This window comes from Solea solea, chromosome 17, assembly GCF_958295425.1.
Source record: "Solea solea chromosome 17, fSolSol10.1, whole genome shotgun sequence".
Taxonomy (NCBI): domain Eukaryota; kingdom Metazoa; phylum Chordata; class Actinopteri; order Pleuronectiformes; family Soleidae; genus Solea; species Solea solea.
This window is the reverse complement of record NC_081150.1, coordinates 16,555,751-16,581,978: the sequence shown is the minus strand read 5'-3', so window position 1 is coordinate 16,581,978 and position 26,228 is coordinate 16,555,751. Positions and strand designations below refer to the sequence as shown.

Genomic DNA, 26,228 nt, shown 5'->3' with positions numbered 1-26,228 from the left:
GACTACTGTCCTTGTCCAAGAATGCAAACATATTGATATTGAATGAAGTGTGTAAGCCTCTGCTCCATCAGGGGGCGACACAGCCTCTTCCTGTTGGTATTAGGTAGTTTCCAGTTAAGCTTGTGGCTAGTTGCGTCTAGTTGCCATTCCGAGTCTTCCCACGTCCATGAAAACTGTATTTTTAGGACATTTTTTTTCTATAAATGTCTTGGATGATGGAACACAGGTCACAAGGTTTCCCTAGCATGAGAATGCAAGCCTGGTTTGTTGAGCCTCTGAAACCACCACACGTTTCTAAATGGACATTTTAGTGGCTTCATGCTTTGTTTAGACTGACCTGACTCCAGTGTCCTCTGTGACCTGATGTCCCTGTAAGAATTAACCCTCAACTGAGCGAAGCCTCTTAACTATTTCTTAAGGCTTTACCAACAAACAATGGGAGGTGTGCTACAAAAACTAGCCCTCTCCATCTGTATTGCGCTCTACGGAAATTCGTCATGTGGCCTCTTCAGTGAAACTCTCCTAATTGTTTTTTATACAGCGCTACTTTAACGTACAGTGTGTAGTGTGGTGTAATCAGAGTGAAGGGAGTGTTTTTTTTTCTGTGAAAACCAAGAGCCTTTATTTAACTTTATCATAAATCGGTGTGTTTTAACGCATCCATTCATTAGTGCTCGCACATGCCTTTACTCTGCAGATGGTGAAAAAGCAGTTAAAATGCTAAAGATCACGAAACACCGTTAACACTCATCATTCTTCTACGGGGCTATTGACTGCCTCGCAGCGCTTCACAAAAGATCATAACAGAGGCTGCTGGCTAAAGGCTATTGTCTTAAACTGCTCCCCGAGGCCTTTCTTTGTCCCCTGCTGCCTCTCAACTCGGGGTCATCAATTCATCACCTTTACCACCTCCATTAGCACCATCTCCTCCACAGAGGGCCTTTAATCGCCCCGAAGCAGCTCGACCAACACCAGCGCAGGTCACGCTGTCGAACGGCATCCTGGAATGCCGCTGCGCAGATTGTGTTTCTTGTGTGTGAGAGATGGAGAGGATCGATCTGTTTGTGGAATACATATCGATGCTCCTTGGATGTTCAAACTGTCCGTGCATGTCCTGTATGTGCTATTAAACAAATCTTCAGCCCGTGTGTTATCGGGACACTGAATCACATTATTTGTCGTGGTTGAATAGTGGTGATTCGCAGTCAATCCATCTCTCTGTTACAGCCTGTAGCTGTGTGTGCGCCATCGAGATCTGGGAAATTGAAGGATGTTTACCTGTGAAAATGCAGTTGTATCACAGTCTGTACATTAGCGCTGCAACTAACGATTGTTCTCACATAATCTCAGATTAATCTGTCGGTTATTTTATCCAAAATAAACCAAAATATAATTCAGTTTTAATTAATTATTTGTTATATGTAGCAAAGAAACCAGAAAGTATTTGTGTTCAAGAAGCTGAAAAAATCAGAGTTTAATCTGATTAATCGAATATCAAAATTGTTGACAATTAATTTGGTAACTGATTAATAATCAATGAGTTGTTCTACATGTAAAGAACCTCAAGCCTAGTTCGACATTTCTGTTCCCTACAGTGAGCCAGTATTAGCTGATTTATTTTAATACTGTAGCTCTCGTTTTTTGCGTGTTTTCTTGTGAAAATTTAAAAAACGACTCATGAATAATTTTAGTTTTGTTAAGGTGAGGAATTAACTGTCTGCCTTTTTTTCACTTACAAAATTTGAGTTGTGTGCATTTGCACGACTTAAGCTTCTGGGAAACATGGTTTTCTGTCATTTTATTGACCAAATATGGGATTATTGGACTATTTAGGAAAATGAAGAATGAACCATAACCAAGAATGAAAGTAAATTGTATGCAGCCATTGAAGAAGGCGTTAAGCTAATCCCAGTTTTCTCCTATGTAGCATTGTAGTTATCTATAATCACCAGGTGGTGATAACTCCATATGCTGCTGCACTTAGCAGTTTAACACACACACACACACACACACACACACACACACACACACACACACACACACACACACACACACCATCGCACACAATCTGTCCTCAGCTGAATCCAATAACACACCCTTTGGTAGAACATGACTTATCCTGGGAGTGTCTTTGTTTGTGGCTGTTGACTGTGTTTGTGTGTCTTTGCGTTAGTTACCTCTGTAGGACCTTTTCTGTCATAAACACTGATCTTGTCAGGGCCAGTAATCCTCGGCGAGACCGAAACCTGGTCCTAATGAGGCAGAAACTCCATTCTGAGGAACTCGGGTAATGAATTGAAGTCAGTGCAGTGTCCTAAGAGGTATAGCTGCTCAAACCTGTGTGTGTATATAGGCGCTCACACATTTGAGTGCTTTTTGCATTTAATCTTGTGCTGCCAGCTTAGAGCAGCGTTTCTCCCAGGAGATTAGAGGACGTCAGTGGCACTGCGCTGTAGAAATGGTCTCCTTCAATCTCTAAACACACTCGGAGGCAAGACAGTGGCTGTTTGCACTGTTGGTGTGTTTTGTTTGTGTCAAGCGAGTGATAAGACGCCGCAATCGACCGCAGTTAATATGATTTTATAAATGCTTAGACCAAGGATTAAATAATGAGCCATGTGCTCATTAGTGTTGATGGCATTATTAATGTCCTCCACCACTGTAGTGGGTGTTTAAAATGTACTTATGTTTGTGTCTCCTAACAGAGACATATAATTCAATGTCTCATTTAATATAGAATTCAACTAAAGGAGTCAAACTGATGAGACGTGCAGATAAAATACTGAAAATCTATTACTCACTGTGTCAGATAACATTTCTATATGATCGCCTGAAGGGGTTTTAGGGGTTTGGAGTGATTATTGAAAAATGTACCACTGAGGCCAAGGCAGAATTCTTGCGTAACCCCTTCACAGATTAGCGCAATCAGCAGTAATAAAACTGAATCTTCTTGCATCTATAATTTCCTTAAAATTCACCGGCCCTTAAGATGTGTAATCCTCGCCTCCTGCTGTCGTGCCTCAGTTTACTCAGGTGTTGCAATGTTATGTCAGGCTGTGGATGTAGATTCTCTGCTCAGGCACCGTGTGTGTGTGTGTGTGTGTGTGTGTGTGTGTGTGTGTGTGTGTGTGTGTGTGTGTGTGTGTGTGTGTGTGTGTGTGTGTGTGTGTGTGTGTGTGTGTGTGTGTGTGTGTGTGTGTGTGTGTGTGTGTGTGTGTGTGTGTGTGTGTGTGTGTGTGTGTGTGTGTGTGTGTGTGTGTGTGTGTGTGTGTGTGTGTGCGCAAGAACATCTGCGCTTGTGTGTCTTCAGGGACAGTGTTCAGAGCTGTGGTAGTTGTGCATCGCAAATTCACATAATTTCCTCTCCGACTGCAATAAAGTACAAACTCGCACAGCAGCAGCTGGTGTGGTATTGCAACATCATAGACGGGAGCATGGGAAGATTAAAGTGCTATTAAGTTTAGGTCTTCTGCCTCATCCTGTCTTTATTGGTCGGGTTACAGCTTCAAGTCTGTCATTAGCGCCATGTGCTTATGATCCCGTCTCTGTCTGAGAGTCTGATGCAGGTGTGGGAGGAACACAGTGAAATGAGCGGGATATAATTGTCAGAAATTAGATCTACTGTATTATATCAAGCCCCCTCTGGTGTTTTAATCCTCTGCAGGCACTTAAGATAGTCTCCGTACTGCGCAGCGCGGCTGCCTCCACCTAACCTGTCATGTTGATGCAGTGCTTCCCTGTTACCTGTGTAAAATGCAACCTAGTTTCAAATAACAATTCCGCTGAGCTTTAATTATCTGCTCAGCCCGTCATCGTGACAGTTTCCATGGGAAAAGTTTTTGACCTAGTGGCAGCTGCCTGTAGAGGAGAGCGGCAGCCAGTTTGTGTCAGCTTAATGACAGAACAGCACAATACTCCGGCACTCTTTATATAAATACAATACTAAAAATGTAGAGCGAGGGGAGGGGGAGTCTTATCGTGGCACCTCTGTTGGAACTTACAGTGACAAAGAGACTGCCCGTGATTGTAAATTCTGGGTTTATTTGACATAATATTTGTACAACGTAAAAATGCCTTTCAGACTTGAAGATTAATCATTTCCTCTGCAGGCCTGTAATACATGGAAATCCTGGCATAAATTGAAAATTGAGACGCTCCATTTCCTGTCTAGAGGCAGTCTTAACTCCACTGCATTTACTGACATACCTAATAATTAGCTCGTTACCACACATTATTCAAAAATGATGCTTTGAAGCCCATATTTTTGGCTGCTGGCCTACAGTTTGGTACGTCCTAATATGCATAGTAAGCATTAAATGATTACGGGTCCAGAGCAGAGCCGTAGGGAGCAGCTTCTTGTCTTACTTTTCTTCATCACCTCAATGGCTTTTATTTATTTATTTATTTATATAAATTATATTATTATATTATTTGTATTTAGACCTTAAGTCAGCGTCTAATTCTGAGTCCCTCCTCTCGATTGTGTGTCTTCAGGTTGTGCACGGCCACCCGGCGTGCAGCATGGAGACCTGCTGAATCAGACGGAGGCGAACCGGGGATCCTTTCCCCCGGGCACCCAGTTGACTTATGGCTGCGAGCCAGGTTACACCGCAGATGGACCCACCACCATCATTTGTACCAGTTCTGGAGCCTGGTCCTATCAACCACCACTGTGTGTCAGGAGCAATGGTGAGCATGAGAATATCTTCTTCTTCTTCTTCTTCTCATAGCGTAAAAACTGAACATTACTTTACGTATTTGGCTGCTTGCTGTTTGTCATATTTGATAGAAACACATCTCAACAGTTCTATTGAAGAAAACTCGGTATATCAGCCTTTTCTGATAGAACACATGGTCTTTTCTGAATAAGTGATGTGTTCAGGGCCAAGTCCTTCCCTTTAAGGTCTATTTTCGTATCCAAACACAGACGCTATGACTTTGATGCCTGACACTGATGAGACTGGTCCTTGCAAATCAATAAAAAAGCTACTGGCAGGTGGCCACATCCTGTCCTTGCAAGTATATGAAGTCTTTGTTGGCAAAAATGATTTAAAAAAAAATATATACAGTATATATACTGTATATACACAACACCAGAGGCAATTGCTCTATGACAGCAAGGGAAGCGCTGCTTCCTCTAAAATGTCTTACAGTAAGTGGTCAAATATGTACTCCTATATTTATATTTAACCACTAAAAGTATGCTAAAAATGTGGCAAGAGAGCAGAGGGCCGAATTTACGTAGAAATAACTGGGCCTGAAATGAGCTTATATACACACAAGAATCTTCTGTAAACATGTTTCCGTATGTCAAAGCCACGTCTGGTCTTTTCTGGCAGAAATTTAAAACGTTAATGAATGGCTGTTTATGCTCATATATGTGCTCAAGTGCGTGTGGTGATGATCCATTATTTCAGTCAGCTTTGTAGATTGCAGAGGTTGGGCTTCACTGCACGTCTGCGTCAACACAGTTCCATAACACAAGCGGCGAGGATGTCCTTGTGCCAGCAGGGAACACTGGCAAATTTCAGCCAGATATGAGCGTTTTATTAAACCGTGTGAATCGACCCTGAACACAGGTGCAACATAACGGGAAGACACAACAGAGTTTTAAATCCTCTTCTGTTTCTTCTCCTTCCCAGTGTGTTCACCCCCTCCTGAACCAGAGAACGGGGGCTACCGCTGTCACCCCTCTCCCTGCCACCACCTCACCCAGAAGACCGTCATCGAGTACTTCTGCGACGAAGGCTACGCTCTGAAAGGAGACTACAAGTTCCTCACCTGCCAGAACGGCGAGTGGGACGGTCTCATGCAGATTAGCTGCCGGCTAACACAAGGTCTGTCACCTAAGCCTCTGAGCTCACAGCATCTGTTTGTAAGCATTCACAACATGTAGAATCAGAAGAAGTGAACTCCATTCTCACTCCCACCCCCCTATTTCTCTCTCTGTGTTTTTGTGTTCTTCAGTCAAAGAGCCAAGCTCTCCGCTGGGTATCCCGGCTCTGTCGATTGTGGCGTCCACAGCCAGCTCTGTGGCTCTCATCCTGCTTTTAGTGGTGCTGTTTGTTCTTGTACAACCAAAACTCAAGTCTTTCCATCACAGCAGGTAAGATTTGCACAAATTACTATCAGTTTCCCAAAAAAGTGTAATTGTTAGGGCTGATAGCCGCGTGGATAGGGCACATACCACATGGTCGATTCACCCCGAGCAGCTGGTGAGTGGCTAGATTCCCAGCAAGACAGACATTAGTGCATGTCTCTCGCTGACTCTTTCACCCCATTTCCTGTCTCCACTTCTTTTCAAAGAAAAGGCAAAAGTGCTCAAAAATGTTCTTTTATGGCAGACTCACTCCTCTCAGCATATCTTAACACAGACCTACACTGACCCTACCTGTCTGCAATAGATTTGAAACGCAAAAACACAAACAAACACAAACACACGTCGAGTTGCAGTTTCGTGCTTGGCATATGAAATGATGTTAAAGCTCTATTTTAGGACTATTGAATTGTTTACTTCAATAGTCTTTCCTGAAAGGGAGGGTGTGGTGGTGGAGCAGGAAAGCAGTTTGATCCTGAGACCCTTTAATCGACCTTAATGAACGTTTAGTTTATCAGTCCTCCACTGCTGTTGTCAAAAACTCCCAAACTTAAGAGCTTAAGTTTTGTTTGCTCTTTAACAACACAGCCATATTTTTTTATTTGGTGCCATAAAGTTATACAGTAACACAGATAATGTTGTTCCTCTTTTTTTCCATGGACACACCTGATACTCAACTGGTTTTGGTTGAAACCAGTTGAGTAAAGTTGTCCGCACCACATGACTGCTAGTCTTAATAGTTGCCATTCCTTGAGTAGCTGAGAAGTGAAAGCAAAAGTACAGAAGTTGGTCTCTTATCAGTCGCCAGCCGTCTCTGCTGCTGTGGCTCTGTGATGAAAAGAAAGGGTCACAACCGTTTGATGTAATTCCCATTGGCACTCGTTGATTTCGTCGTGGGCCCGAGGGCTGAGTGCAGCCTGCTGAAGGGTTTGTACTGTCAACACCAATCACCTGTGAGGTTCCGCTCTGGCACGCAACACACATGACTGAATCACGCTGCACTGAACCTGGTGTCATGATCCACCTTGTCGGCACATGTTCTCCCGTCTGACTCGCTCACTCTTTCTTTGTGTTAATACTTCAGGAGGGAGCAGGGCGTCTCGGGCCAGGGAGGCTCCATCATGGTGGAGGGCGTCCAGGTGAGCCTTCCCTCGTATGAAGAGGCTGTGTACGGAAGCGGAGGACCATGCGACGCCTCCGGTCCTCCTCCTTCTCCACCACCTCCTCTGGCTCCTCCAGAGTCACGAGTCCCAATTGTGCTCTCTGAGGGGCTTCCTCAGGGCGCCACCGGAGGCCAAGGCTCCAGCAGAACCCGCCACCACAGAGACTTAGACTTCTGTCTCCCATCCACCTCTTCCTCATCATCCTACTCTTCCCGCCGTCATGCAGAGACAGTGCTGGTTCACCAGGCCCCCTCTTCTTCTTCCTCCTCCTCTTCCTCTTCTTCATCATCATGGGCTAGAGATCGCCCCAGGGGTGCGTGCGCAGGCCCTCTACCTCTTCGTAGAGACTCTGAGAGCAGCGACCAGAACAGTCTGCTTTCTGTCACCTCTGTGGATGAATTTTCTGATGGTAAGAGGGGAATAATACTGTGTTATTACAATACAGCGTGTGATTCTCAAATATGCACAACTATCATGATGGAATAAATGAAAAGAAGTAGGATTTAGTGACATCTATGGTGAGACTACAGATTCTAACAAACTAAAAAAAAAGTTGCAGACGTAGGCTGTAAAAATCTTGGCGGTGCAAAATAACGGCCTCCGTAAGGGAAGGTCCTCGCATAAGGCACATATTTTTATTTTAAAGCAATCATACATACTCTCTACAGTAGTATATTCAATCTCATCCTGTATATGTTACACACTGGACCTTTAAAGCTGCTCTCAGCGATGTCCTTTTTTGGCTAACATTTGGCAAACTTCCTGTCCGCTGCCCTTGGCAGCCCCCCACCCCCCCTTACTACGTCACCTCATGAACTCTTATTGAGGGGGTGTATTGATTCGCCAACAAACAGCCTCACATCACAGACAGAGAGGTGTGCCTCTTTGTCGAGTTCTGGCTCCTGATCAAGACTCGACAAAAAAAGTTTCTCCTAGATTTACTGTCAGAGCCTTTTATTTTAAAAGGCCCATGTCATTGAAGATCAGTGACAGCCGTCAGAATGTAGAACTTTTTCACATAGAACTTGAGTATTTCACAGAATAAGACATTTGAAATAAAATTCTGGTGATAAATTGAGGTATAAATGCAGTGTGTGTGTCTCTATAGCCCCTGCTCTGTTCTAATGTATGCCCTCTCTCTCTCTTTCCCTGCAGATATTCCCCTGCTGAAGGAAGCATGAAGCCTGCCAAGCTGCTATGAGCATCAGCTGCAGAGCCCCTCTTTCTCTATCTCTCACTGCTGACCAGGACTGACTGTGGCTGACAAACCTACCTTTTTTCCCCCGCCTCCTCCGACTTCCCTCAGCAGCACACAGGACAAAAAAAAAAAAGAAAAAAAGAAAAAGACTAGAACTATGTCCATTCCCCATGCAGAGCAAAGCCAACAACCAATCATCACTGGTACCACAAGCAGTGTTGGAGCACCACTGGATGCAGCTCCTGGATACAACTAAAGACAATTCAAAGACAAACGCAGGGGTGCCAGCTCAGCATAAACCCTGTAGATCCTATGTATATGAGTAAATCATGCATACTGAGTCAAGGTTGTGTACTATAGGCTATGAGTTACAAATACTTGCGCGCCCCGCCCCAAAAGGATAGTTCTCTATATCAACATTGCTCGCAAGCGAGACACGTCGGCTCTGTGTGGGATTACTGCCGTTATTTTAAAAAAAGAAGTAAATAATTTGAGGTTTGCTCCTGATGCCATGGCACTCAGAATCCGAACGGTCTTCCCGCTGTACTTGAAGAAGTTGTGAGTGACGAGCCGGGGTTTTTTTTTCCGGCCCATCTTTGCGAATGCTGCATGTTGTTTTTAGTTCTCGCTGTCACGGCGCTGTCAGAGTGAAGCATGAAGCCTCCTGTCTCTCTGTAGCTATCTGTGTATCTGGTTGGCTTCTAGCATATGGATCAGTGGGATTCTTTTTCCCGTTGCCAGATGCACTCGGGTATCTGGGGAGGCGCTGCTTCTGTCGCATGAGTGGAATCGATTGGTGTTGTGTGGTTTCCGGGGACTGTGCTACACGTCTCGTATCGGGGGAGGGAGACGCGTGTCACACTCGGTCTGAAAGCTGAGAAAAAGTGGGGACTGGCACATGATGAAACTTCAAGTTTGTTTGTGTTTCATCCCCCCCCCCCCCCCCCCCCCCGTATTTATTGATTCTCTGAGTTTCTGTGTGTGTGTGTGTGTGTGTGTGTGTGTGTGTGTCAGCTAGACAGGAGAGGACATGTCCACATGTGGTAGTCCTTGATGCTGCCATTTCCTGATTTGCCTCTCTTCAGATCCGAGGCTGACACCGTCTTTCACCATAGGAAGATGTCCCCTCCCAGTGTTGAATTAGTCACATGAACAAACCGGCGTCACTTCAGTCAACTTGTCAAGTACACAATGCGTGTATTATTCATGTACTCGCAAGCTGCAATATTTAGCATTTTTCTGCTGAATGGCTGGGAGTCTCCTTAGACGACACTGGCTCTCGTCCATGTCCATACCGAACTGAAGACTCTCCCAGTTTTGTGCATTATCGACTCAACTGCAACTGGTTGCAGTGGAATATAGTGAGGTTTTGTTATATATCACCCTTCCCCCCCGCCTCACACACTCACTCACTTCCCCCCCCCCCTTTAATGCCAAGAGCATATTTTAAGAGAAATGTGTTATTTTATAAGAAGTCGCCCCTCTGTTTTTTCATTGCCACTTGAATAGCATTTGGTGGTTGAGCTGGTCACCGTGGAAACGACATGACTCAGATGGATCCCGAGAATCACTTTACGAGCTTAACTGCTTTAAAAAAAAACACACACAAACAACAACTTGTCTGAATTTGTTTTTTTTTGTTGTTTTTCCATTCTGCATTTGTGGCCTTCTCTCATCGTCAGTGGCTACGTTATTAATGCAAACAGAATGTTGCCTTAGACTTGTACATTTCCCCACTTTTTTTTAATGTATAATCTCAAGCCTCCACATTGGTTGCTTTACAGTTCTGTTCTCTCAATGGCCTTACTCTATTCTTTTCTATTCTATGCATAAAACTGTCTTTGTGTATTCATCACTGAGTTTACTTAACTGACTCTTGTGGACACGACTGAACTGGTGTCCACTGGATTCTCTGTCCTCCCCTATCATTTCCAACAACTGATGATAATGATGATGATGATGATCCTATAAGTATATTTCGCTATTCAGTTGCTTCTTTTTTTTTGCTATCAGGCATTAAAATACGATGGGATTGAAAAGAAAAATAAGGCAAAACAAATTAACTTTTTGTTCAGAAGCACTGTTGTACGGTGTTGCTTCCCAGAAAATAACAGAAAAAAAACACATAATTTCAACACTTTCAACAGCTTTGGGTTTTTTTTCCTATGTACATGGCAGTGGGTGTGAAGATAGTAATTTAATATTTGTATAAAGTTTAATTTAATATTACAGTGTGTATATAACTTTCTAATTAAAGCTTTCTTTTGAATGTGGAAGACGATGTGTCGTTTATTTAAGCCCATGTGTTGCTCTGTTATCCAGGAAGTACGCATTTCCAGTACCAACTATGACAAAGTGTATCCGCTGTCAAAATAATGGGATCCATGTTCCTTTTGGATTAGTTCCTGGAAGATCTGAGCCATGGAAATCCTATTCATCCTGAATGGAAATACAGCAATAGCTTTTGTCCCACACAACTGTGGAACAACTTATCAACAATATTTTAAAGCTACCTCTGGTGTAAGTTATACGGCAGTAAAGTATTCACATTTTTATACCTTTTATCTGTATTGGGTTATCATAAAACCCCACATTGATTACTGTATGTCAATCATGTACATGTTTAACCTTAGCATGTATTGTCTATAAGTGGTTTTTTACTTCCTCTTAAAATATTCTGTAAGTTATTAATATTGTATGTTCTATAATATACCACTTAGTTATGATATAATTGTGTGAAAATGATTGTTTCTGGGTGAAAACGTGGTCAACGCTGCTCCTTTCTGTCAGTATTATTGTGTCTGGGTGACACCTCGTGGTCAGAGTGAGAAACTTCACTAGTATCCGGCGAATGAAAAGTCGTTCGGGTGTTTCCGTATTCTGAAGGGTCGGCCTCCGTCGCGCGCCGCGTCACCTGATCCGTTTCCCGCCCCGCCCTCGCTCATCCTTGGGAGGAAAAAAAAACCAAAGGCTCCATTTTGTTTCATTCAGGGTTTTTTGCCGTCATCGTCGACAGCTAACTTGAATCCAAACACACTCACTCAGCATTACAACCACTTAAAGGTATGTATGAATATTTGTATGAGTCTCAATCTTATTGAGCAAATGTTGTTTTGGTTAACTAAACGTATCTGTCGTGTGTGTGGTCGCCTGCCGTTAAATTAGCAAATAGGCTCGGTTGCTAGGCCCTGAAGCTACACATGCTAGCTAGCTTGCTGCTAAGATAAAAGACCGGCCTCGTAACCTGAGCAGTGCATTTTCACATCCACGCCATTTTATGTGTCCGTTGCGTGTTTTATAGGCACATTTATTTCCATTATCAACATGAGTGGATGTCGTATTTTCATCGGCCGGCTGAGCCCCTCTGCCAGAGAGAAGGACGTGGAGAGGTTCTTCAAAGGATACGGCCGAATCCGAGATATCGACCTCAAGAGAGGCTTTGGGTTTGTGGTGAGTCCCTCTGCCATTATAAGGTCACAACAATTGTCCATCCATTCGTTATCCAGAAAATATCACCCAGCTGTACATTTTAACGTGTTCTCCCAACCGCTATTCTTAAAAGAAAGAAGGGGAAGAAGCTGAATGTATACGTGATTTTAACATATAACGTTTTTCAAGTATCGAGGCCTTCATACGTTTGTGTATGCAATATAATTGAAGTTCAATGAAGCCGTTTTACAGTAACTCAATATCCAATTCAGTTTTATTTGTCAATTGCATTTGCATATAGTGTATAATACAATCTGATATTATAATACATTATTGTCAGAACATGCCTGAAATGTGTCTTGCATCACAGCAGCTTTGTTTGCAAAAAACACACGGGAGAGAAAAAAAAAACTACAGATACAGGGCTCCAGACTAACTTTTTGAATTGGTTGCACTGGTGGCCTTACTTTTTTTTAGGTGCACTGGCACAATATTTAGGTGCACTCGAATTTTAACGCCATAAGGAGACCTTTCTGGCTCCATAACTTTAATATAACGTGAATGATTTCCAAACAAGATTAAGATATTGAGAAATCCTTGTCTTTATTTGAGGGACATTGACATAAGAAAAATAAGGTGTTTCAAGTGTTTCACTGAGCTGAAATTGCAAAATAAAACATTAAGCACAATAAAACAGTGCTTAAAGTGCTTCACTGAACTGAAATTGACTATTTCGATCAAACATTTCAAGTAAAATAGAACATTTTAAAATAAAAAGTGCTAATGGTTAACCCCAATGAATTGGGCACATGCAGTATCATTACTGTACGTCGGGTGGACGTTTAATCCGTTCTTCTTCATCAGAATTTCTGATTTAAATTTGGTGAAAGGCAGCTCCTCTTTGGCGATGTTGTATGCAACATTAAATTTGATAATCTGATTGCTGCTGCCTGCCGCTGAAATGCAGCTGGGAGAGGGGCAACTTTCTCCACACACCGGTCCCGGCATGTAGTGTGTTTTTTGGACATGCTGTGTTTTTTTAAAGTTTCGATACGAAACGTCGTTGACCCGCTTACAAATGCACTATTACCGGCCCTACTCTGACCGCACTCATGACAGTATACACAGTGCATTATATTACGTCCTTTATCGTACCGTAACCAGGGAAACTGTTTCAACCAGTCCTGCCTGAAAGAATACGTTTTCAGCTTCTTACTCTGAGTCTCAGGGCCGGGCTCTTTCTCTGACTCGGTTGTCTCCTCTGGTTCCGCGTCTGATGCCGCCGAAGGACCGGGGCTTGGCATCTCAGCAGGAACCGAGGGAATCTGCCCCTCTTCATTTAGCCTCGTTTTGTCTCTTTTCCCTGCCGCTGCCGTGGCGCTCAGGTCGCTGCGCCGCTCGTATTTTTTTTTTTTATGTTTTGCCGCTCCCAAATTTTAAATACACACAACGGAGAGCAGTGACCACAGCCAATCTGAGGCAAAGTTCCGCCCAAACTCTGTCTCTTATTGGTTTAGACCAAGATAATTATCTACCATGATTGTCAGTTGAGTCTCAGGAGAACACAGATGTGCTTGCAAAGTACATTTATATTTTTTAGATGCACCGGTGCAACCTCGAAAAATCCTTAGGTGCACTCTTAACATTTTTGGTTGCATATGCGACCAAAATGTTCACACTCTGGAGCCCTGCAGATATTACAACATGAAGCAGGATATCGTGTTCAAGATTACTCAAAGTTCCATATTTTCAAGAATGACTTGTGTACAAAGGCATTTTCAGTCTAACCTTATTGTTGAGGAATAGTTTGTATTCATGGTTCAAGTCAGAGGCAATGTTCTTAGCCAGTCTGAACATGTTATTGTGTAAGAATGAGAATGATTTCAAGAAGCAAATCACAAGTCAAGGCACTAAACATACTAAGGCAGAAACCCTTACAACATTATAGAGAGGAGAGAGATCCAAATATTCTAAAAAAAAATGAGCCAATATTAAGCATCAGTGGAGGGGAAATAAACCCTAAATTTTAACAGGTAGAAATCTCTTACAGAACCAGACTCAAAGATGTAAAATGGGGTTTGTCAAATCTACCAACATAACTTGTATATTAAGCTAAAACCTGTTCACATCACGTATAGGCTTGTACAGTATATCTACTGTGATAATTGATTATTGCCACTGTAGATTTTTTTTATTATTATTTCAAAACCATATAGTCGCAGCCTACATTGTGAGATTGATGATGCATTTCTTCACCTTACTTTGTGGTAAACTGAATTTTACACTAGAAAGTGTAAATAAAAGATGCAATCTCAGACTCTTACCTGTTTTCACACTGTGATATGTAAATTTGATTATTATAATATGTAATTTTAACTTTGTGGACCCTGAACGACAACATTGGAAAAAGTTGAACACAGGAATTTTTTTGTTTTTGCTTAACAGAAAAGTTTAATTAACTTAGTGGTTGGTCAGTAAGTGATTTGTTGATGCAGCACTAATGACGTTGTCTGTTATGTTTGCTGTAGGAGTTTGACGACCCCAGGGATGCTGAAGACGCAGTGTATGAGCTTGATGGCAAAGAGCTGTGCAATGAAAGGTTTGGCTTTTTATTACCATTTTAAAAAGTTTTGACTTCACTTTTCCTAAAGTCTACCTTTCCTACTTTTCCAGCTATTTTGCGTTTATAAACAATCTTTTTGTGTATTTTTAGGGTAACCATCGAGCACGCCCGCGTCCGCCTGCGTGGCGGTCGTGGCAGGGGCAGCAGTGGTGCAGGAGGTGGCGGAGGAGGAGGACGTTTCTCCGATCGCTACGGCCGAGGCTCCCAGAACAGTCGGAGGTGAGTCTTCCGTGCCACATACCCCAGTTTTGTTGCTTATTAATGGCAGTAAGGAAGGAATAGATGTAAATTAGAAGCTGAGCTCTGTGTACAGACTTGTGAAAGTTCAGTCGTCACATTATTCTGGTCCGTTTTATTAATTGCCTTTGTAGCAATTAACCAGGTTAATTAGTTTGTAATAAATGATCTACAATGTGGAAATGTTGAGTATCTTATTTAAAAGGCAGAACACGTACTTGTGTGTTATGTAAAAGTTTCTTGGTTTTAATTAACGCTGCTTTTGACAAGTACCTTCTGTCTGGTTTCCAAAACCCACAGTGTTATTCTGAAATAAATTGGATTGTTTTTTTTCTCCCATTCAGTCGGAATCCTCCTCCAATGCGGACTGAAAACCGCCTGATCGTTGAGAATTTGTCCTCCCGTGTCAGCTGGCAGGTTAGTGTCACCACATGTTTTTGTTTGTTTTCTTCTAAACTCAAAGGCCTTAAAAAGCTGCAACACTATAAATGTTGTCACTTCTAACAGTCTGCCTCCAAAAATATACATATATGATACAAGTGAAGCTAAAAGAAACAAAACCAACATTTGCAATGTCAGATGCACAAATATGTGACAATAGTATAAATATTTAGATCAGCCCAAATTTTTTGAAATCAACTCTTAGTGATAATTCACAGATCAGTCACAACAACAACAAATTTAAATCTGTTCCTGTTTTCAAATTTTAACCAATTCTTCACCCCTTTATTTGCCAGCCTGACTGTTGTGTCATGTGGAAGAGCTCGCTTATGGTGGAGTAAACCCCTTCTGGGTCCTTCTGTCTGGGTTGAGCCTGTGGTGTCAGCCAGTCTGTCCTACTCCTAGTTGATGCCTGCTGGTCATGTGAGCGCTCGCTCCACACTAGAGGCGCTGGCGGCCCCTTCACACACTCGCAACGCCTGCTGTGTGGTTGAGAGCGAGAGAGAGGAAACAGAGAGTTGGCAGAGAGAAAGGAGAGGAAAGAGCGAGAGTCGATGGTGGTGGCGTATTGATCGATGGTTCGTTAATTTGAGGGGCTTCGATCGATCGATATCCCCCCTCCCCTCCCCCTGTGGTGTTCCCGCACATCGCGAGCGAGAGAGAGAGAGTGTGAATTCGTCCCAGGTGCCCGTGGATAGAATCTGCTGTTATCCCGAGGTTATGGTGGGCTCGGAGAGCCTGCGGCCCACCCCAAAGGGTTTCGCTCTCAGGTAGTAGTTTCCTCTCTTCCACCCTGTTCACTCTCTTTACTGAGGCGGGGTGCCGAGACGGGGGCGGTCCCGGCACGGAGCCCTGGGAAAATGGGGCTCTTTGTGCCAAGCGCTGCCCAGGCGGCGCCACTGCAGTTCAGTTCATGCAGATGTGTTCATCTCTCTGTACTTGTGATGAGCAGTGGGTCCAGTAATCTCAGAGCTGTCTCATATACTCATCTTAACCAATATTATCACACATTACAATTACATTTTCTCTTCTGCTGCTTAAAAGATTGTTTTCCTAAAAATGTCTTTTTCTATGATGAGCTGCTAAAACATGGTCTTTGAGGTTCCTGGACTCATTCTCCTTTATCTGCAGTAGCCTGTGTAGTCCTCAACAGAATCTAACCATCTCTCCTTTTTTTGGGTAAATCAGTGCTGTTAACTGTCTCAGCCTGTGCTGGTGTCCCGAGCCTCTCCGTACGCTCACTGATGTTTATATGTGTAGGACCTCAAAGATTTCATGAGACAAGCTGGAGAGGTGACATTCGCTGACGCACACCGGCCAAAGCTCAACGAAGGGTAAGACCTCGTATCTGTGTCGGGCAACAGCCGCACTACTGTTCTCAAACAATATTTTTACATGCAAACAACTGGGATCCAGATACATGTCATAGGTTATTCTCAGGAGGAATTAGTGTCCATACTAGGGCTGAAACTAACGATTATTTTCATAATTGAGTAAACATTTGGTTCACAAAATGTTGAGTTTTTAAAACCTTGAAATTAATAATAAAAAAAAAATTGGCATACAAAGAAAGCAGGTTCATAAATACAATGAATGTAGAACAATGACAAACTGAAAGTGAGAGTCCAGTCATGGCTGGACTCAGTTTCTGACTGTCCGGACTCTTAGCTGGAGTTTTCTGATTGAAACAGAGCTAGTCGCATTTTCAAACTAGTGTGGACAACAGATATATCTATATGTGTTTATTAGTGTGGATGTGGCCACTGACAAGCTTGTATATTCTTATTTTTTATGTACGTGTGTGTGTGTGTGTGTGTGTGTGTGTGTGTATATAAGTTCCAAAATAACAGCGTGTCACTGTCCCACAGGGTCGTTGAGTTTGCCTCTTACAGCGACCTGAAAAATGCCCTTGAGAAACTGTCTGGAAAGGAAATCAATGGCAGGAAAATCAAGCTCATTGAAGCAGCCAAGAAGAGGTGAGTCGTCTGCTGGAACCTCCATTCACAGAATAATCAATACTTTAGAGAAGTGGGATGATTGCAGTCTCTCTCTCCTTTCATCCATAATTAGTAATGAACCGATGCTGGTTTGCCTTTTCATTCACAATTTGAGCTCTGATTTCAAGATTACATCATCACGTATCAACAGAACAGTACTTGTCTTTTTGAATTAGCTGACAGGATGGAGAGAATTGCATAAATTTTTTTTATTTCTGTGCCACTCAAGCACTTACGAGAAAAGCAATTGACAGTTTAAACCCCTTTTAAACTCAGTTAACAAACACAGAACGTCGTCAGTTGTAGGATTGATTGATATTATACTCTTCTCCTCCTCTGCTTTTCAGGTCCAGGAGTCGTTCCCGGTCAGAGAGCTCCTCCCGATCACGATCCCGCTCTCGCGGTCGCTCCCCGTCCCGCTCCCCCAGACGCTCCCGCACCCCCACCAAGGCCCACGACCGCTCGCGCTCCCGCTCCCGCAGCGGCTCCCGCGCCGGCTCCCGCGCCGGCAGCTCTTCGCCTTCCAAATCCAAGGAGCCCGCCAAGCGCTCCTCCAACATGAGGAGCAAGTCGGCCACGCCGCCGTCCCCTCCGCCCGCCCAGAGAGCCTCTGTGTCCCGTTCGCGCTCGCGTTCCCGCTCGCGCTCTCCGTCCACAGACAGCCAACGCTAGCGCGTGCTAATGTTTAGAGGGAATCAACAGTAGGAACAACTCTGACGCTCCCATGAACCTTTCTGACAAACGAGACGACAGTTTTTCCTCGAGTAAAGTTTTTGGGTTGTCTTTTTTTTACCGTCAGGATTTTTTTTTCCCTCTTCCCACGTTTGTTTTCCACAATAAACCACGTCGGACGCAGCGATATTTCATCGTTGTTATCGGACATTTGCGTTAATAAATTACAGATTCAGTGTTACGGTTCACACCGAGTGACTTGCGCCGACTGAACCGCTCTTAACGGATTTAAGCTTCATTATACTCTTTTTTTTTTTTTTTTTAGAAACTTTTTCAGAGGGAATCTGTTGAAGCAGCAGGCAACGGGATGCTTATGAAAAGTTGTGTGACCACTTTTTTTTTGTCAAAGTCTCGTGGCTTATTTTTAAATCTCTGATGTACCTTTTTATTTACTCTGTATGGAACGTGAGATGCTTTGCATGCCGTTTGAACACAAGTGAGGAAATCATGGTTAATATTTTTTTTGTGCTTAAACAGGAACATTTACTTCAAATTGAACCCATTTCTCCTCCCCCTCCAGGTGACCGAGCTTCTGTACAGAACTAAATTGTAGCTTTGTAGTAAGTTTTGTTTTTTATTTTGGTTTTGTGTACAGCTTTGTTTTTACATGACTGTATAAATGTAATTCCAAGGAAACGTTGGTACTGTGACACCTGCACACCTATGAGAATTCTTTTTTTTTTTTTTTTTTACCTAAATTAGTTTTTTTTCAGTGAGAAAAGTTGGAGGACATTTGTATGCTGTAGGTAGGCAGTGGACTCAATAAAATCATTTTAAATTAAAGCGCACAATTTTGCCTTCATTTGTTTTAGTGAGGCGACGTTAAGTCAAACATAGCTGCTGTATTGACTGTAAATACATCCTGAATTATCTGAATCCACATTAAGGTTAACAGTTATAATAGCAGACTAAAATTGAGATAACATTCAACTGGCAATTTACCAAGGGTTAAAATAGTATTGATTGTTGGGTTTTTATGACAATACTTATTCTGACCTTTTTGAATCTTGCACCTGGCAAATACTCCAGATTACAAAAAACTAATACAAACTAAAACTAAGCATTTACAATAAATAAAAACTAGCAAACCCTCTGCAAAATCTAATTAAATCTCATTTTAAAAACAAAAAGTCAAAATGAAATTTAAAAAAAAGCAAAACTAATGCAACATCCAAAACTTTGATCCACGTGACACAAAATGGCTGCCATGTTTGAGGTACCAGGGTTTTTTTTATTATTATTATTATTATTATTATTATTATTAATCCGTTGTCACAACTTAGGAGACGACTGAGGTCGTTCTGTCACGGCGTCGTCCTCAGTGTGAGCTGGGTTGTACTTTTCTGCAGGTGAGAATAATAAAACAGTGTTGAAGGGAAAACGCATGGAACCAACTTACTACTGCTTTAAAGAGGTTTCCTCACATTTCAGGTCTGACGTCCATAAACACCCTCCAGAAATAATGAAATGTATCACTTCTTTAATCATCAGGGCTGTATAAATTCAAATGAGCCAGCTCTAGTCAAGTAGGATAACTACATTCATTGGCCACTTTATTAGGTACAATTCGGTTTTCAATTCGCATGTAATGCTTGAGGGTTTTAAACCTCAAGAATTAAAAGTGAAAATGTGATTTGCTGAATTGATTCTGAAGTTGTTGAATGTGAAGCACTTAAAATGCAGGTAGTAAGAAAGATTGAGCTGTGATGCACGTCACAGTCATATGACAAGATAATAAGTAAGAGAGCACAGATAATAATCCACCGTCAAACAAGAAAAAAGGAACATTTAACGTGTCATTTTTACCCTTTTATATTTTATTTTTACCTTTCCTCTTGCGTGTGAACATCTGGTGACACCTGAACGCCGTGATCATCACACACGCCTCCGTGAGCTGGAAGAACCACACGAGCATGGGGAACAGGAACAGAGGGCCGATCATGGCGGGAGGGAAGGCCGTCTTCATGATGGTCATGGCCAGTTGACACTGCTGGCAGCCCGTTTCCAGGGCAACAGTCCTCCGCTCCCTGAGGCACATTTATTAATGAATAAGACATGGACGCATATAGAGAGACAAGGGACTTCTTTCAGCCATCGTCCAGGCTGTATGCACCAATCCGTTGCCTCCATAAATCGTGAAGTCACTTCCTGTGTGCAGTACAGGAATGTCACCGGGTGACACAAGTTATTCCTTCTCTGCATTTAACTCATCCTCTTCTAGAAACCTTCCTAGAATAAGGAGCAGCGGGCAGCCACTTGGGTACCTTGCTCACTGATACCCCAGCCCTCTTTGGAACTGTATTAAAAAGGCATTGGACGTACAAGAAACAGAAGGATACTGACAATGTGACCCCACTCTAATAGGCGACCCCTGACCCCGGCCGACTTACGCATGCGTGAGACTGCAGCAGGAGGAGAGGATGTATCCCAGAACGAAGCCGATGACCGGCATCAGAGCAGCGCTGGCCACCAGAGGAGGAAACAGAAGAATGAAGCCGTAGGCTCCGAGCTGATACATGGCGATGGCGCAGACGACCACGAGACTCAACGCCACTGTACTGAAGCCAACCTGAGAGCAGCAGCAGCAGGAAATACAATGAAATATCAAACAAATGTTCTGAAACAACAACAAAGAAATAAATAACAAAAATTAAGGTTCTCATTCTCTAACGCTCACCCTAAAACTCCTTAAGATCTAAGGGATCTTTCAAAGATGAAACTGAGAACCATCAGTTTACAAACTGACCAGAGTATTAAATGTAAATATTTTTCTGTTGCTCTTCACTTTGCGTGGTTGTAGTTTTAATCTACCTTTTCTGGGATTAGTTTACAGTTTCCTCAGATTGACATGGAGGTGTTTATATTTGTTGTTATTTTGTTTTTATGTGGTTCTTTGTTCTTGTAAAATCATAATTAAAAAGAACAAAAGAACCCAAACTCAGATGAACTGTTTCACAAGTCTGACCTGTCTCTGTTATTGGATAGACACTGTAATGTAAACTTGTTTGGGAAAAAAAGAAAAGCTTCCGTCTCATCCTGAAGCAGCGTTACATCGCCGCCTACAGGCCTGGCATATTTACTACAGCAGGGGATATTTGGGCCAAAAGTGAAGTTAAAAACGTCGTCTTTAATCAGCAGCTTATTATGAAGACAAATGCATGTGAGACGCTTACTGTCGATATTTATTGTGCATCATGTCAATTTGAAGAATTACTGCTTATTCTTTGAGCCTAACATATGCATAAGTAGTTATTTTACGGACATTCACTCCACAAACCTGGCTGTCTCTATGACAACAGCAGTGTTTTTTATTTTTATTTTTTTTAAATTCAGTTTAAGTTAACTGTAAATACTAGCAACAGAATCTATTAAGTAAATAAGATTTTTTTTTTCCAGAATAAAAGCTCTGCTCACAAAGAACCAAATATCAACAACCGCAAAGGTTACGTATTGCATCTTTAATCCGACGACGACGACACTAACGGTGCCATCGGTGCGTTGTTGTTCCTCGTGTGCAGTGCACTGACCCGCTCGATGGTCCTGGAGTACTGCGGCCTGCACTGGTTGATGAAGATGCCGATGCCGCTGGGCACGAGGATCATGATCAGGTTCAGGGCGATTCTGCCGTAGGGCACGGCTCCCTGCAGGCTGGGGAAAGCCTGACAGTAGATGAAGAGCAGCAGCGGCATGAAGCCCAGAGACAGCACCGTGGAGGCGGACGTCATCACAAGGCTAATGAAAGGGGGGGGGGGAGATAGTGATGACACCATTACTGGTTTTTGCCAGTTACCTGGTTTCACATCCACTTTACTTGAATTCTGTGGCATAGAGTCATCTCGGTGTCAGAAACACAAACAGATTTAGGTTCATATTGAAAGATGTCTTCCCAACTCCCAAGAAACCACCAGCAACAACTACAAGTACCGATTTGACTGGCGATTTGGGTGGATTGAACCTTTCAAACTTAGATTTAGAGAGGCTGATTCTTGTAGCTGCTTGTACAAGCCCCTCCCCCTTCCACACACCTGTTTCTAATTGTCCAAATCTGTTTTTAATTTGTCTCATCTCAAGAACGGTTGACGGTACGGATAGAATATTTGGTTTGTGAGCGTCAGGAGGCGTCAAGAGCTCCCACGTTTAAATTTGTGAAAAAACGGGTGCAAACTGACAGAGAAATGTGGTTTTACAAACTCTAGAGCTGAGTTTTAACATGGGAGTGAATGGGAGGTTTGACCAGAACGCTCTGCACTTTCATTTTAAGGAAGAATACGCACGTCACATGAAAGTGAACGCAACACACAGGGTTAAACAATAAACATGGCAACACAACTATCTGCTGCGAGTGGTTCAAGGAAGATCAAGCCTCTTATACCGGAAGCTCCTGTGCAGAACCAATCAGCTCCCAGGATCCACCCAGACTCTCACGCACACACACACACAAACACACAAACACACACGCACACCTGCAACTCATCTTACATATTCATAATATAACCACAAAAATAGAGCGTTTTTTTTCTTTTCTGAACTTTGAACTGTGACGTATTTACACGTTTCACAAAGTCAACGCGATTTTAAACATTCGGAGTACTTTTTGCGCCGGTGTGTTTATTCACAGTTGGTGAAAATCACTTTTTAATTCACCGTTTTCCGTCAGATTGCCTGAACACTCTATATTGCACATTCTTATAGCCTCTGTTTATACTGCACGTTTAAACACAGTCAGGGAAAAATGCTGTGTGTTCTCAGGGTTCAGAGCTGTTGTGTGTGCGATGTGTTTGGTGCTGAGAAACGTTACAAAGCCATAGTTTTAGGACAGAGACGACTCTGCTCGTCGGGAGCTTCCCTCGCACCTGTGTTGCTGTCACACAGGTGCGTGCAATAATCAGCCGGGCTGAGACGGTTACAAAAGCAGGTTTTTGCCAGCAGTCTCAGCTCTGTGGGTCGACTCTCTGTGTTAGAAACCGATTTGAAATGGGGGTGTGAATTTCTTCTGTGTTTTCCCTTTTCCAGTGACTCTTGCTTCACGTTTGCTTTTAGGTCCAATTCCTTTGGTTCATTTCTCACTTTAATAGAACCAATGAGAGGCTGTGTTTTCGTCTAGCTTTGACTGATTTCATGCCACGATGAGTTCCTGACCTTGAGTTGTAACCGATGCAGTGGGGGATATTATTACATTACAGTGGGATATTTGCATTTTACACGATATGAAACCCAATTTTTTGGTTTTAATAGTCATTTTAAATTTGGCGAGGTGGCTCCTAACGCATTTCCCTGTGGGGGTGACAAAGTCAGAAGAAGAGCTGTTTGTCTGACACAAGCAGGGTCACATGTGCACCTGAGGTTGATGTCGCCCCCTGCAGACAGAGTCAGGACGTTGGAGAGAGCGCCCCCGGGACAGCAGCCACAGATCAGAACCACCACGGCCAGCGAGTCGCGCAGCTGGAGCGCCTTCAGCAAAGGGAAAAAAATGCGAGAAATGACGTGAATGCAAACGGCGTGGCCCTGCGTGGCCCTTCTGTGCAACATGCTTAAATAAGTCTCTGAAATCGTACTGAAAAAAAGTGCATGTACAACGATATGGTTACAGTTACAGAGTCACTTCCTGTTCTGCTGGTTTACCAACCTTGGCTAAGCAAAAGGCCGTCAGAGGCATGACACCAAACTGACAAAGCACTGCAACAGCGACCCCTTTAGGCTTCACCAGGAAGGACTGGAGAAAGAAAACGTTGGTAATGATGTACGTTTTCCACGTGCATGTATTAGTGTGTTCAGTTTCTGCTCTTAAATGTCACAATTTAGACCAGGGGTGTCAAACTCATTTTTGTTCAGGGGCCACATACAGCACAATTTGATCTCAGGGGGGCCCGGACCAGTAAAAATAGTAAAATAATAGCATAATAACCTATGAACAACAAGAACTCCTTTGTTTTTTCTCCTTTGTTTTACATTTAATGAAAGATATTTTTACAAAACATGAAATTTCTTGAGAAATATAAGTGCAATTTCAACAATATCATGCCTAAATTTACTATTTACACAGCACAATGGATCTTTAAAGGCACAAACATTTAGTCACAGGTATCTGGAGCATTTGACATTACGTTTAGATTAGTGTGAAATTTTAACAAATTCATCCTGTGGGCCGGATTGGCCCCTCTGGCGGGCCGGTTCTGGCCCCGGGGCCGTATGTTTGACATCCCTGCTCTAGACCTTGAGCCTTACCTTGATCTTGGTCACGTCCATGGCGCACCCCACGGCGACCATGGCGATGAATAAGATGACAATTAAGACGACGCTCATGGTTTTATTTGCAGGAGGCCTCATGGCGAAGGTGGCGTTGGCAGCGGTCGCGTTGACCTGGAACCTCTGGTTTAGCCACAAGTGCAGATCAGAGATCAGAGCGGCCGAGTCGTTCATGTTGAAGCAGCTTTGTTGTCGGCGAGACACTGGGAGGGAAGAGTCACAGGCTGTTTGAGCCACATGATAGTTCCAGAAATGAGCAGAAATACTGTTCTACTGTGTATAAAAGACATATGTGTATAATTATCTTATTGGGAATAGATCGGCCTCCGTGGCTGACTTTGCTCGGCCTGTTTACGCCACTGCTTTGAGATCATTTCAGCATCTTCTCGGTTGGTATAAAAAGTTTGAGAAACCACTGTTTTAGACAATTTAAAAAAAGAAATGTCCTCACAGAGCATCACGATGAACAGCTAAACGTCGCAGCTGCCAATTTGCCTCAAAAACGTTCAAGAAGTTCTGTATATGAGCGTTTTCTTGAAAAGAGTCTTCATGGAGCAGTTTCATTTGAGTAACGTTACGTTAGAGGCATATTTTGATGAGAGCCGATGCTCATTTTGGCCCAGCCTGTTATTTAAGTTTCTTTACAGTGTTATCTAGACAAAGAAAAAAACACTTTATTTTCTGCCTGTCCTGACTTTTATTAATGTTTTTAGCAATAGCAGCTAAATATAGCAGTCACCCTTTTAAGGAAAAGAAAATTGTAATTATTGATGCGATCAAATCACCATAAATCAGACTCTCGATACAAAAACATCCCACCATCAGCTGACTCTGGCGGGTCTAACTCCTCCCCCTGTACCATACCATTGGTGGCAACACGGATTTAAGCATCTTTCAAATCATGGTGGCACAAAATGGCTTCCTCATCAGGTGATTGTACTCACTTTTACGCAGTGCAACTTTTAAACCCAGTGAGCTTTTGTTTTGTTTTTTTCAAGAAAACAGATACACCATCATGTGGTGGTGTATCTGACCCCCCCCACCCCCCCTTTCATAAGTCATGCAGAAACAACACTGGGGCCCTCGGTGTAGTCTGCAATATGCTAGAAAGGGACAAAAGGAGGGCATTTTAATGGTTCAACAGCCTGGCCCTGTAAAGACCGAGGGGGGGAGGGAGTGTCTGCTGGGACTGATCAGCCAAAGTGTAATTACAGCCTCACATGACTGGATTTATTTATTAAAAAAAAACACATTTTCCTCCTAAACACTCAGCCACAGCCACCAGTGTTTGAGTTCGATGCCGCCTGATTATCGTGGCTCTAAATCACTGGCTCATAACTCAGCCCGGGCCCTTTCGTGGGGAAGGGGAAGCAGCGTTAATAAGTCTGTGGTAAGAAGGCAGTTGAGAGAAATATCAGCTTCTGCGAGCGCTGCCTCATTACCATACATTTCCTGTAACGCTACCCATCCCTTGGGTTCATTTGAAATGTGCACAAACGGAGCGAGACGATCTCTCTCTCTCTCTCTCGCCGTCATCCACGAGGACTGAGGAGGCTTCACTGCAGCAGATGCATTATTTAAGCCTGGCCTTATTGTGTTGTCATCCTTTTTAAATGGGGCTATACAGTTACCGACCATATTTCTGCGTGACCCTGTTTGGCTCTGCTGCTGCTGCTGCTGCAGGACATGCAGCGTGGTTCTATGAAATAGTAGATGTGGGGTTAATTGGGCAGACAGGACTGAGTACAGCGGTGGGGGGGGGGGTTAAGCAGATCCAGAAGGTCGTGGCAGAGAAACGTAGGATGGAGGTCAGTGCCGGTCTAAAACCGTGGAGGGCAGGGTGTCGCCTGCAGCTGCTGTGGCCTCTTGACCTGCTGGGGGAACGGATGAAGCTGCTACTGCCGTGGCTTTTTTTTGATGACTGATCCACTGTTGCAGAGCAGAATAATCCACGGTGTAAGCTCCTTATCTACAGCACAATTTCATGCAAAAAGGAGGCACCAGAGCAGATTATTTGCCTTGTCTTGTCACCCGCCCCCAACACGACATAACATTTTATGTTCCT

General features: G+C 43.2%; 3 protein-coding genes across 3 annotated transcripts in view; 2 read left to right on the top strand and 1 right to left on the bottom strand.

Annotated features, from left to right (window-relative positions):
* susd6 (sushi domain containing 6) overlaps positions 1 to 10,734 on the top strand; it is a 32,369-nt gene extending 21,635 nt beyond the window's left edge. Inside the window, exons 3-7 of the mRNA XM_058613598.1 lie at positions 4,495 to 4,689; positions 5,643 to 5,837; positions 5,968 to 6,106; positions 7,182 to 7,669; positions 8,416 to 10,734. Coding sequence (XP_058469581.1) covers positions 4,495 to 4,689; positions 5,643 to 5,837; positions 5,968 to 6,106; positions 7,182 to 7,669; positions 8,416 to 8,441 — 1,043 coding nt within the window. The 3' untranslated portion in view covers positions 8,442 to 10,734. The remainder of the gene's footprint in view (positions 1 to 4,494; positions 4,690 to 5,642; positions 5,838 to 5,967; positions 6,107 to 7,181; positions 7,670 to 8,415) is intronic.
* A 643-nt stretch (positions 10,735 to 11,377) lies between these two features.
* Positions 11,378 to 18,700, top strand: srsf5b (serine and arginine rich splicing factor 5b). Its single transcript, XM_058613907.1, has 8 exons — positions 11,378 to 11,521; positions 11,760 to 11,908; positions 14,416 to 14,486; positions 14,601 to 14,729; positions 15,092 to 15,164; positions 16,449 to 16,522; positions 17,057 to 17,164; positions 17,533 to 18,700. Exons 2-8 carry the CDS (start codon positions 11,783 to 11,785, stop codon positions 17,855 to 17,857), a joined length of 906 nt encoding a protein of 301 aa, XP_058469890.1. The 5' UTR covers positions 11,378 to 11,521; positions 11,760 to 11,782; the 3' UTR covers positions 17,858 to 18,700.
* Positions 18,701 to 18,705: 5 nt separating this feature from the next.
* slc10a1 (solute carrier family 10 member 1) lies at positions 18,706 to 24,337 on the bottom strand. The gene is made up of 7 exons (XM_058614179.1): positions 24,143 to 24,337; positions 23,544 to 23,630; positions 23,256 to 23,368; positions 21,445 to 21,649; positions 20,308 to 20,486; positions 19,745 to 19,944; positions 18,706 to 19,260 (listed from the first exon to the last, which is right to left on the bottom strand). The coding sequence occupies exons 1-7, from the start codon at positions 24,335 to 24,337 to the stop codon at positions 19,190 to 19,192; spliced, it is 1,050 nt and encodes a 349-aa protein (XP_058470162.1). The 3' UTR covers positions 18,706 to 19,189.
* Positions 24,338 to 26,228: the final 1,891 nt, after the last annotated feature.